Source organism: Amia ocellicauda, chromosome 1 (assembly GCF_036373705.1).
Source record: "Amia ocellicauda isolate fAmiCal2 chromosome 1, fAmiCal2.hap1, whole genome shotgun sequence".
NCBI lineage: Eukaryota > Metazoa > Chordata > Actinopteri > Amiiformes > Amiidae > Amia > Amia ocellicauda.
Window position 1 is genome coordinate 6631718 of NC_089850.1, and position 13416 is coordinate 6645133.

Below are 13416 nucleotides of genomic sequence, written 5' to 3' on the forward strand. Positions count from 1 at the left end.
GAAAAGTGGAGCAAACATCCACTGTTTTCAACAGTGGGGTTTGGAGAAGAAATCTGTTGAAAACACTTCCCAAGGAACAAATCAGCCAAGTCCAAAACACATCAGATAAATGCATGATAGCAGTGGGCCAAAGACAGAGAAAACACAGTCATCCAGCAGGGTCAGTTTGGTTAAGTGAGACCCAGACACTTCAATGGCCCTGTAATGACCTTCAAATCCCACATCTGGAGTTGTGGATAAATGTTTGGTCCCAAACAATCTCTTATTGCTACATAATGATTACTTAACCTATTGGATCTTAACCAGTTTTTTCAATTGATTGCATCACAGTAAAAAACAAAAGCTTCAATTATTTAATGCAAAGTCAGTTCTAGTCTTCTTTGTTCAATCTGGAATATGTAGTGCAGCTGCTGGACATGACCCACCCTGAGGGGTTTTACAATGGATGTCTTCTTTTCAATCAAGGTGGCATATAAAATAAAGATGCTGCTTGGAGAGACGCTCATATGCACTGTGCATATTCCATAAGAGCCATCTTAAAACGCTGCATGTGCAGCAACAGATAAGGAAACATCAGGCAGTCATTTTTAGAAAGGAGGAGGGACTATAACTTTCATGGGGAAGCAGCTTCCAGGACTTGGTCTTTCATCTCTATGTATCCAGATCAAGGATATTTCCATCTCACCTCTCCCCTAATGCTAGTCAGAAATGTGTTGAAAGACAACTGTGTCAATACGCTAACCAGACTACTCCCACCAGAGTTCACCTTTGGACTGGTTTACTAGCCCTTACGAAAGAAAGATTGTTTGCCCAAATAAAACAGGTACATGGTCATTTATTCACTGCAGTTTACTAGAGACTTGTGTGCTATGCTAGAAAGGGCAGCAAATCCTTGCAAAATGTATCTATTTCTTCACATTTATGAATCTGCTTTCAAACTGCAAGTTGATAAACATCTCTCGTTGAAAAAACTATTAAATAAATGAACAAATAAAACAAACAATCAAACACACAACACAAGATTTCGAAGCAGCAATGGTTGTTTACAGCTTTGTGGTTGCAGGCTAGTTGATGCCTAGAATGCCTGTGGTTTCAAGTGGTGCACAGTCCAGAGGAAGCATTTGGGTTGCTTTGATCTCTATCTGCTCAATTCAGACAAGGGTTGTGGCAGCAAGATGAGTTTATCAACTGGACATTCAAAGTTAAAAAATCTCATTAAACAGGAGCCAGTGATTTCAAAACTGAATGATAGAATATAAGAACATTTCTTGCATTATATCTGAATTTGGGCTTTGCAAAAGACATTAGCTTTCAGCATTGTTTCACTAAGGGGTTCCTCTGAGCTGGTTATTAATCGTTTAATGTAGTTGTCAAGTCCTGTGCTCCTAATCTACTGTTCATTTGGTATCATCATTTAACCACTGACGATTGAAAAACTTGATTCATTTTGACAAATTAAGCAAATAGTAACTTTAATTAAGTAACTGAGAGGCCAGATGGAATGAAACTTAAATTAATACATTTCAAAATTCTGCTGAATATCACAGCTCAAAATATAGAATTATATATTTATTTTATTTTTTTCTTTACTTTGTAATCTGTTGATGAAACCATTTTAGTCTGGCCCCAGATCTGGAACAGAGGCATTGTAAGTGGTTAACAAGGCATTCTGTGTTATAAAACGGCATTCCTTGAACTGCTGAAAATGCTGTATAACTGAACCTTGTGTTATTCACCCTCAGAAATGTATAAAACTAAAATGGCACCACACTGTATTCCTCTATGACTGGGGATAACTCATTTAGATATAAAGATGATCTTAGTGTCTTTTCTTACATTTTAGACTTCTAGAAACCCCTTAAAAGTAAAGTAGAAATATATGATCAATTGTTTAGTGTTGCCAGCTATGATGACTATTTTCAAAATGGCAGCCAAAACATTGCCATTTCGGAGCAGAAAACACATTCAATCATTATAGTGAATAGATTTTCTTGTGCAAGCGTGTTAAATACATATTGCTCTATGTGATAAAAAAAACACTCCACAATGTTGTGAATCATATTTCAAATATATATATACACTCACCTAAAGGATTATTAGGAACACCATACTAATAATGTGTTTGACCCCCTTTCGCCTTCAGAACTGCCTTAATTCTACGTGGCATTGATTCAACAAGGTACTGAAAGCATTCTTTAGAAATGTTGGCCCATATTGATAGGATAGCATCTTGCAGTTGATGGAGATTTGTGGGATGCACATCCAGGGCACGAAGCTCCCGTTCCACCACATCCCAAAGATGCTCTATTGGCTTGAGATCTGGTGACTGTGGGGCCAGTTTAGTACAGTGAACTCATTGTCATGTTCAAGAAACCAATTTGAAATTATTCGACCTTTGTGACATGGTGCATTATCCTGCTGGAAGTAGCCATCAGAGGATGGGTACATGGTGGTCATAAAGGGATGGACATGGTCAGAAACAATGCTCAGGTAGGCCATGGCATTTAAACGATGCCCAATTGGCACTGAGGGGCCTAAAGTGTGCCAAGAAAACATCCCCCACACCATTACACCACCACCACCAGCCTGCACAGTGGTAACAAGGCATGATGGATCCATGTTCTCATTCTGTTTACGCCAAATTCTGACTCTACCATCTGAATGTCTCAACAGAAATCCAGACTCATCAGACCAGGCAACATTTTTCCAGTCTTCAACTGTCCAATTTTGGTGAGCTTGTGCAAATTGTAGCCTCTTTTTCCTATTTGTAGTGGAGATGAGTGGTACCCGGTGGGGTCTTCTGCTGTTGTAGCCCATCCGCCTCAAGGTTGTACATGTTGTGGCTTCACAAATGCTTTGCTGCATACCTGGGTTGTAACGAGTGGTTATTTCAGTCAAAGTTGCTCTTCTATCAGCTTGAATCAGTCGGCCCATTCTCCTCTGACCTCTAGCATCAACAAGGCATTTTCGCCCACAGGACTGCCACATACTGGATGTTTTTCCCTTTTCACACCATTCTTTGTAAACCCTAGAAATGGTTGTGCGTGAAAATCCCAGTAACTGAGCAGATTGTGAAATACTCAGACCGGCCCGTCTGGCACCAACAACCATGCCACGCTCAAAATTGCTTAAATCACCTTTCTTTCCCATTCAGACATTCAGTTTGGAGTTCAGGAGATTGTCTTGACCAGGACCACACCCCTAAATGCATTGAAGCAACTGCCATGTGATTGGTTGTTTAGATAATTGCATTAATGAGAAATTGAACAGGTGTTCCTAATAATCCTTTAGGTGAGTGTATATATATATATATATATATATATATATATATATATATATATATATATATATATATATATAGTCCTTATTATGTGGCACTAGGCTAGGCAGTTTAAAATACACAACCAAATAAATAAGACACAAAACAACAGCAACAGACTGAACTAGTCAAATTAAACAGGAAATTATGATTTGGAACTGTCAAAGTAACGTGTAGCCGTTTTGACGCTGCTAAAAATATTTTCTGCACACAACAATGTGTTGGTGTATGTTCCATATTGCTCAGAGACTACTTTTTGTCACTGCATACCATAGGAGTAGATTCATGTGTTTGTGGCTGTATATAAAGAAAAGCCTTATTCTTTTATGCAGATAGAGTTTTCTGGAAAGAACAAAGCTAATATAGAGCAAACTAGTTGAGGCGATTTAGACCTAAAATTAAAAAACGGGTGCAAGAGTGTGGGGAGCCGGTTCATCAAATGAGAGGAGGTGAACTTAACTACACCTTCGAAGTGTGTTTCACTTTCTTGCCATGTGAATCTCACGATTTCCCCATTGTCACTCACTCAGTCATATCAGTCGTTTTAGTCAGTGTGTAATTTCAAAACAGCCCCTGAAAACACCAACCAAATTGCTGCAGTATCGTTCTGTACAGCAGTAGTATCAGACTTAATAACCCAGACTATCATTGACACGGCCCCCCTTGTAAAGCACTAGTCCCTACTAGCACTGACTTGATGGCTCACATAGCTGCCTAGTATTCTGTATAGTACATATTGACATTAAACCCACACATCCAAAAGCTACCAGGAGCAGGGTTTCCCACCACTGGTTTAAAGGAAAAGATAATTTGGGAAGGGCAGAATCAACTGCATTACAACTGCCAAGATGTTCTTGCAACAGTGGCTCTTCTAAGTGATTTCTTTATTTTTGCAGTTACCTCTTTCAGTATACATACACTGTGTAGCTGTATTATACATCATATATTTGTTAATTAAATGTCATCACCCTAACCTGGAGATACTTTCCAACAACAGATAATACTGCCTGGTACCTCAATTCCACAGAAGTAATCAGCTGATCAGCATTCATAATTTGATCAGGCAGCCTCAGTTGAAATGAAGCTTATACTAATAAAACAAAGAACACATGTAAAATAAGAACTAGAAATGTGTAATAAATTATATATTTTGAAAATGTCAGGCAAACAATACAAATTATTTAACTTTAGTTAGAAGATTATTTGTTTATTGAATTCCCTTCAACTTTAGGTCAATAAACTACACTGTACATTCACAAAAATACATGACTTATTTTATTATTATTATTATTATTATTATTATTATTATTATTATTATTATTATTATTATTATTATTTATCAAAACTGCTAGTTTTGAGTGCAGGTTAGAAAGCCAGAAGCAACTGGGGTGTTATACACAGCAGGTCATGGCGCTGGTTGTCAATGCTCAGCTCACTGTGGATCAGGGTCCTACCTGGGCAGCCCCACGGACTCCTCATACTGCCGAAACAGCACCGGCACCGCGGGGGTCAGCAGGACGCCCCCCACATCGAAGACCACCGCTTTTCTCGCCGACATCACTGCAACGGTGCTTTGAGACACGTCTAGGATGACTGAACATCAAAGTCAAACTAACTCAGCTACTCTATAAAGTAGCTTCTCTATCTCCTCCCCACTTGTTTCCTTTCCTGGTAAAGGCAGGGTGGTCTGTGAAAGCTGCGTGTGCGCAGAACTCGGGAGGGAGGCGCTTGTTATATATATCAAACTACAATTACACGGTACATTGTATTCCTTAATGTTCTCTACTCATTACTTTTCATCACGATTATTAACAGAGCATAACTATCAAAACTGGCTCGACGAGGACCTTCTGTCTTGATATGACAGCCGACATATCAAACAGGGAGAGCAGGTTTAAATAGATAACATTTTATGACCCGCAGGCTGAAGGGATCTGTTCGCCAGTATAAGACAATAAAGTGTAAGATTAGTTGTTAAGAAAGGGTATGTGGGAAACCATATAGTAGTTAAAGTGGAGCCATTTTTGGTCGCTGTGGTGAGATCTGAAGTTATGGAGGTCAAAAACCACAGGATAGTTTAATTAAAATACCAGACCATAATAATGCACAGGAAGCAGGATGTATGTTTTATTTGATTTGATTTGATTTGATTGACTGTGCCACTGATAGCTACCCATTGCCCAAGAAAAGGGCTGTAGAGCAGAACATCCATGACAGAAGTGGCTGCCAACATCCTGTTTTCTGTCCAAAAACGGCTGAGCGTCCCATGCTGACGATTTGAGAAGACACAGACTCCAGTGGATTAGTAGCTGGCTCCAGCTGCTGCATCTCACTGGACCCTGCACAGCAACTGTTGGCAAGTAGCGCTCACCCCAGAAGTCATGTCCAAGATGCTGTCTCTGCAGGGGTGGCCTTCTGCTGCAGCCCACACATTTGATACAGTTCCCAGTTCTCTCCAATCAGTGCTGCAGAAATGAACAAGCAAATGGACAGTAAGTGACAGAGATGTGTTATCCGGCTGCTGGGCCGTAAACTCCTGGGGCCTCATGTATCAACGCTGCGTACGCACAAAAACTTTGCGTACGCCATCTTTCACGCTCACGGTCGAATGTACTAACAGTGAAATGAACGCAAGAATGTGCATTCCTCCACGCCAACTTCATGTCTGGTGTACATACATTTCTCATGGTTTTTGTCCGTTGGCGACTCTTACAGGCAATGAAGTGAAGTTGCAAACATTACACTACGAATTGTTGTACAAGTCTATCGCACCACCACCTGTGAGAAGCAATTTATAAAATAATTAAAATACTATTGTCACACGAGCCTTATGGGAATATTCTATCAATTATGCAAGTAAGTAAGAACATATAAAAGCATGTGCAGATTGATACAACCCTTAGTCTATGGCAATGGCAGCCTTGGCCTTATTAGAGGACTTTGCTAATGGCAGAATCCGAGGAGAATGAGTTTTTAGGGACCACAATGATTTTCTGGCCAACGATGCTGACTGGCTTATCAGCTGTTTCAGATTTCCAAGGGCTATCCTCTTGGAGCTCTGTGCTGAGTGGTCTGAATTTGGAGAGAGAGACAGCGAGGAGCCACGCAATACCCGTTCCCCTACAGGGGCTGACAACACTAGGTTTCCTGGCAACTGGTTCTTTCCAAAGGGAACTGGCAGACCGCTCAGGAATAAGCCAGTCGTCTTTGAGCCGCGCAAAACCAGCTGTATGGGACGGGATCATCCACATGTCTACCAGGTATACAAGGTTCCCATACGATGCAGTTGACCAGCCAAACATTAAAGCGCAATTTGCAGCGTTAGCCGGTTTTCCTAATGTAATCGGAGCGATCGACTGCACACACATTGCTATAAAGTCGCCATCTGAAGAAGAATTTGCATATGTGAATCGGAAACATTTCCATTCAATAAATGTGCAGATAGTATGTGATGCACAAATGCGCCTAACAAATATTGTGGCAAGGTGACCTGGGTCAACCCATGATTCACACATCCTTACAAACAGCATGGTTGGGTTGAGGTTCCAAGCTGGCAGGGTGCGCGATGGGTGGCTTCTTGGTGAGTGATGCATTTAAAGTTATGGTTCTATCTAATTTTATTTATATTATTGTTTTTGCTGTTTAATTATTCAACTGCCCATCAGGAGACCGCAGTTATCCACTAAAGACATGGCTGTTAACCCCCCTCACCAACCCACAAACTGACCAACAGCACAGCTACAATGATGCCCATTCTCGCACTCGGTCAGTTGTAGAGCGGGCGATTGGGCAGCTGAAATGTCGGTGGTGCTGCCTGGACAGGACCGGGGGGATGCTGTTATACCGGCCTGACAAGGTGTGCCGGATCATGCTGGCCTGTGGTGTGCTGCACAATGTCGCGCACAGGCACGGCATACCACTTGGTGAGGTGGCGGCACCGCCAGATGACACTGACCCAGGACCAATGTATGTGCAGCCCAACCAACAAGCCATTCAGGCCCGTCAACATATGATTGCTACAATATAAATGGTAATCAGAGACAAAGTTCATTTTTTGACCAATTGTACCACTGCCTGTTCTGCCCACACTTTGTCGGTGTGCAGCAGTTCTCCGCTTAACTTCCACCTTTATATCAGACCATTTCTCTTTAAGGTCATTTACAGTGCGATTTTCAGATCCCACCGCATCTGCCACTCTTTTTTTTTCCTTTTGTTATTAATTCCACAGGACAGAGTTCCAAATAAAATATTTTTTCTCTTTTCTACCTCCAATAGTAGCACCTCCAATTCACTTTCCATAAAGTTTAGTTTCTTGCTGCTGGCTTTTGCCATTTTCTTGCTGCTTGACATCATCCTGTGAATGAGGGAAACTCCAACACCCCAGGGTGCGTCTCTTTCCGTGTACTAACTTGGATATCCTGGTATACTGTCTTTGTCAGCAGCTGTGGCAAATCCTTTGTTCAGGAAAACATTCTCAGCCTAATCACTGGACAATGTTTAATTTAGTTTCTAAAGCCAGTGGAAGGAGGTTCAGTTGAACAGATGAATATTTGAGAATTATGGATTATATTATGTTTGTTCTGTAACTGAAACATTACCCCCACTAAAACAGACAAAAGCAAAGATCTCCAGCATTAAACTATAAATAAACTGCATGAGGGAAAATTGTCAACAGGAACAGGCTGGCCATGTTTCCTGAGCTGATGTGTGTATGTCCCTTTCTGCAGATGAATACACCTGTAACTGATTTAGGAAAAGTTGGAGACATACAAATGGCTTAATGTGTTACTTGATTTTATTGAATTACTAACTTTCCTCTGTTACTTTTGATTACCTGTTTTTTTCTGCTCAACTTGGCCTCCATTTTGAACAGTATCTATAGAATTGTACTTTACCCAGTGTCTCCTAAACAAACAAGAGTGGAGGAGGACCAAACTGAACCTGAGGTACTGTAAGACCAACGATTAGCCCCATCGCTGGCAAAAGATAGGATTGGCATAATGGTGTCCAAGGACATGTCTGTATGTGAATACCTACATGGGAAATTTAAAAATGTTAAACTTAAAATGGAAAAGGCAGAGTGGGATCCTGATTGGACTCCCAGGTAAAAACTAAATAAAACCGACAAAATTTCTATAATTCTTTGTCCAAATAATAAGAATTTAGAAAAGAAATTGATCACTATGGATCAAGAAAACACAGAAGTAGTGAAATAATTGAGAGATTATTTTACAGTTTATTCAAAATAATAAGAAGCTTCATAAATAAATAAATAACACAATAATAAATAAATAAATAAATTATAAGGGCTGTTTGAGACACTGCCGGATCAATAAAACACACCACAAATCTGATATCTGAATTATCTTTTCGATATCAATGTGTGCATGCTTTGTGTGTACACTCACCTAAAGGATTATTAGGAACACCTGTTCAATTTCTCATTAATGCAATTATCTAACCAACCAATCACATGGCAGTTGCTTCAATGCATTTAGGGTTGTGGTCCTGGTCAAGACAATCTCCTGAACTCCAAACTGAATGTCTGAATGGGAACGAAAGGTGATTTAAGCAATTTTGAGCGTGGCATGGTTGTTGGTGCCAGACGGGCCGGTCTGAGTATTTCACAATCTGCTCAGTTACTGGGATTTTCATGCACACCCATTTCTAGGGTTTACAAAGAATGGTGTGAAAAGGGAAAAACATCCAGTATGCGGCAGTCCTGTGGGCGAAAATGCCTTGTTGATGCTAGAGGTCAGAGGAGAATGGGCCGACTGATTCAAGCTGATAGAAGAGCAACTTTGACTGAAATAACCACTCGTTACAACCCAGGTATGCAGTACAACCTTGAGGCGGATGGGCTACAACAGCAGAAGACCCCACCAGGTACCACTCATCTCCACTACAAATAGGAAAAAGAGGCTACAATTTGCACAAGCTCACCAAAATTGGACAGTTGAAGACTGGAAAAATGTTGCCTGGTCTGATGAGTCTCGATTTCTGTTGAGACATTCAGATGGTAGAGTCAGAATTTGGCATAAACAGAATGAGAACATGGATCCATCATGCCTTGTTACCACTGTGCAGGCTGGTGGTGGTGGTGTAATGATGTGGGGGATGTTTTCTTGGCACACTTTAGGCCCCTCAGTGCCAATTGGGCATCGTTTAAATGCCACGGCCTACCTGAGCATTGTTTCTGACCATGTCCATCCCTTTATGACCACCATGTACCCATCCTCTGATGGCTACTTCCAGCAGGATAATGCACCATGTCACAAAGGTCGAATCATTTCAAATTGGTTTCTTGAACATGACAATGAGTTCACTGTACTAAACTGGCCTCCACAGTCACCAGATCTCAACCCAATAGAGCATCTTTGGGATGTGGTGGAACGGGAGCTTCGTGCCCTGGATGTGCATCCCACAAATCTCCATCAACTGCAAGATGCTATCCTATCAATATGGGCCAACATTTCTAAAGAATGCTTTCAGCACCTTGTTGAATCAATGCCACGTAGAATTAAGGCAGTTCTGAAGGCGAAAGGGGGTCAAACACAGTATTAGTATGGTGTTCCTAATAATCCTTTAGGTGAGTGTATATGTATAATCTGAAGGTTATGTAAGGTAAATGTCTATGTTTGGTATGCATTGTATTTTTAATATTGTGCATAGCCCAGAATAAGACTAAGAACAGAAGTAACCAATAATTTCAGAATAATATTTAAAAATACAGTTATTGATGTTGTAACAACAGATTAATGAGGATCTAAACATTGAACTGCGTACAGAGTGCCCAAGGCATCAGAAATAAGTAAGAAAGAATATATTATAAGAATAATGTTAAAGTAATACAAAATCAACAAACACTAAATAAACAGATCAATAATAAATAAATAAATACATACATACATACATACATACATACATAGTCAAAATAAAGGAAACGAAAAGCTAGATTCCACATGAGCAGCACTGAGCAGAGAGACTGGTGCAGCCCTGGCAGCCTGTGAAAACAGAAAATATGAGACAGACAGCCTGATGTAAAATCCTGGCAGGAGAATGCAAACAAAATAGTGACATATTTTACTGTCTTACTTTGAAAAATGTTTGGTTATTGGTGCCTAGCATAAAATACCTGAAATAAAAGTTTGGATTTAAGATGAGTGAAGTAGGGAAAGGGTAAGAATTTTAAGGATGCTATAGAAGCATAAGATTACAAGCATTGAATAAGTGAGCTAAATCAATATTGAATTTGCTCTAATTAAATTTTCAACATTTTATTTTTATTTCTGATTTGTAAAACCTATTCTAATAGTAGGGTTTGTAAAACTTATTCTAATCGTATTAGAATAGGTTTTACAAATCAGAAATAAAAATAAAATGTTGAAAATTTAATTAGAGCAAATTTTTGAAATAGGAATCTGAGGAAACAGCAAAAATGTGCTGAAGGTTTCCTAGATATGGATAAATAGATAACCAGGTGCTCCAGGAAATTAAAAATGTGGTCATTTGGTAGCTGTGAGGTCCACAATGAAGAGTTTTGAAATCCCCAGAAATAAGATCCCTAAATACACTGAGTAGGTAAGAAAAAAACTATTGATCAGTTCAATCTGGCTTTGGGAACAGTTCTTCTGAATCTGTACCGGTGTAGATTGGACTTCAGTAGGAGGAAGCTGACACAATGAGCCACGCAGGCGGACAGTCTTAGTGCCCACGCAAGATCTTTGTTGGGGAAATCATTGACTGAACGCATTTTTGTTTTCCTGAGGTACCTGGGAATCATTACTGACATCAATGAAAAGGCTTATTTTCCTTAAATATTTTAATTCATTAACTAAAATAATGGATAATTATAAATAATACATATTGATACAAAACCTGAATACATTTCTAATAAGAAAGAACAGCTGTTGGGATGACAGAGCGATGTTAACCATGCCGTTTAAGAGGGTTTGAGAGTCGAAAAGGCTTAAAAGGCTGAGAAAGGAGAATTTGTTATGTGTGAGACAAATGTGCTGCTGCTTTCAGCACAAGAGTTTCTGATGGTGATTGAATGGAATATGAGGAAACAAGGAAATTACTTAAGGTATAACTTAATGTAAAATAAATAAATAAATGAATGAGACATAGTCATAGTTTAAAGTCATGAAACTGTATGGAAATAGTCCTTTCACCAACAGAAATACCCGATCAATTAGGAAAGGATCCACCCCCAGGAAGGGGGGGGTAGGGGTGTGAAACTGTCCGTGGCCTGAGCTCCCACTGCTCGCCTGTCAGACAGCTCTCTCAAAAAAAAAGTTTAAAGGACTGAGAGAGAGATAAGAGAGCTGCCTTATAAGTAAATGCAAGTGTTCTACTACAAACAAGCAAAAGTGTCGACCAACAGTAATGTCCAGAAATAAATAATAATGGTTGCATTGCTAATGCTAATAATATTGATGTTGATACAGATTAATAGACAGGTAGAGTAGGTAGGTTCCCTACCCACATGCCGTGACACAGCATAGTGCATATTTTCCCCTCTCACATGGGCCTCCGCTCTTAGTGGTGCAGCCCAGATACTGTCCTCATGGCCACTGATACCAGTGTCTGTGTGGATGGACAGGAGGGAGGGGGATGGTGGAAGCATACTATGCTTACCATACTCAGTGCTGAAGAATAACATAATTTTATCTTTCAGGAAAATGTGTGGAAATGTGAAATGATATGTAATGTTTCAATGTAACTGTAAGTGGGTACACACTGAATAATACTGCTATGGTGTGTTGTATTATTGTATGTGAAAAAAAAAACTAAAAACTAGTTCTATAATTGTATGTGGTAACAAAGCCAATGCTTTGTAATGAATGAATAATACATATTTGCTCTAGTCAAAAAGGTTTATAGCATAATAAGTTTATTGGGCGATAGGCGGCAGACTGGGATGGATGAGAGCTGAAAACACATCACCATACCACAGGAGGAAGAAATGACTGTAACTTCTTTCCGCTTTGCTCTATTGCCAACAGGTGGGACTGAAGAGACTGTATAATGTTTTATATTAATAATAGTATGCAAACCGAGCAAATTAGATTTATCAAGCTAGCGACAGCAACTAAAGCTGTTGTTCTGGGCATACCGTCCAGAGATTACTCTCTCCACTTTAACTTCTGTTTATTATGATAAGAGGAACACCCAAACAGATAAATAGCCCACAGTTGCCAGTTTTCTTAGTATCTGTAGATTTGTTGTTTCTCCAGACAGGCAGGAGCTGTGTCACGTACGCCACCCCCGTTTAATTATGGTGAGGAGGAGGGCCTCATAATCCCTCTACCCGCACAGGCTCAGCTTGAATCTCGGACACACATACACCAGGAGCAGCAACTGGTTTCAAAAAGAAAGATTACAGCGACGTTACACAAGTATTTCAGGGGGGCAAAAAGCCCAGAAGGGGCTATCCTAAAAACAGTGCAAACTATTTAAAATGCCTTTAATCTATGGGCGATGGAGAAGACAAAAAAAATAAATAGAATAGAACAAAATAAAATAAAACAATGGGCAATTGATTATTCTAATTATCTATAAAACCAGCACTATTAAATAAAACAAATTACAGTCTCACACGTACTCTGATTGCCTTCCTCCTTGTCCGATCACAGTTGGCGCCCTCTAATGCCTACTGGCGAGGGGAACTCAAGCCAGGGCTGTTTTCCCCCCCTTCAAAGCCAGTGGAATGGACCCCTCTTGGTATATGGCTCCACACTCTGTCTTCGCTCCAACAGCTGGTTGGAGATGGGGAGAGAAAAAGAAAGAAGCAGAATCAGGAGCACAGGAAAGTTAGTTGAATCACATCTGCACACCTAATGATGACTAATTTGTTTCTCCTCTATTCTACTTCCTTTTCTTTAATCACATTACATTATTTGTCATTTAGCAGAAGCTCTTATCCAGGGTGATTACATTTATACCCATTTATACAGCTGGGCATTTTACTGGAGCAATCTAAGTGAAGTATCTTGCTCAAGGGTCCAACAGCACTACCCCACCTGGGACTGGAACCCATAACCTTCCAGTTATGAACCTAAACACTACTCCACAGAGCTGCACATAACCACAAT

The 13416-nt window shown here is 40.0% G+C and overlaps 1 protein-coding gene across 2 annotated transcripts in view; it reads right to left on the bottom strand.

Annotated features, from left to right (window-relative positions):
- The window catches only part of ephx2 (epoxide hydrolase 2, cytoplasmic), a 117627-nt gene that overhangs the window by 100248 nt on the left and 3963 nt on the right, over nucleotides 1-13416 (bottom strand). The window contains exons 4-5 of one of the 2 annotated variants that reach the window (XM_066710291.1): nucleotides 12927-13080; nucleotides 5691-5784 (exon numbers count right to left, since the gene is read on the bottom strand). Coding sequence is in view for 1 of the 2 variants with exons in the window: in XM_066710232.1 (XP_066566329.1) it covers nucleotides 4774-4877 (104 nt within the window). In the remaining variant the exon portion in view is untranslated. Of the gene's footprint in view, nucleotides 1-4773; nucleotides 5138-5690; nucleotides 5785-12926; nucleotides 13081-13416 lie in introns of those variants that run through there. The other variant, XM_066710232.1, reaches the window with a different exon arrangement.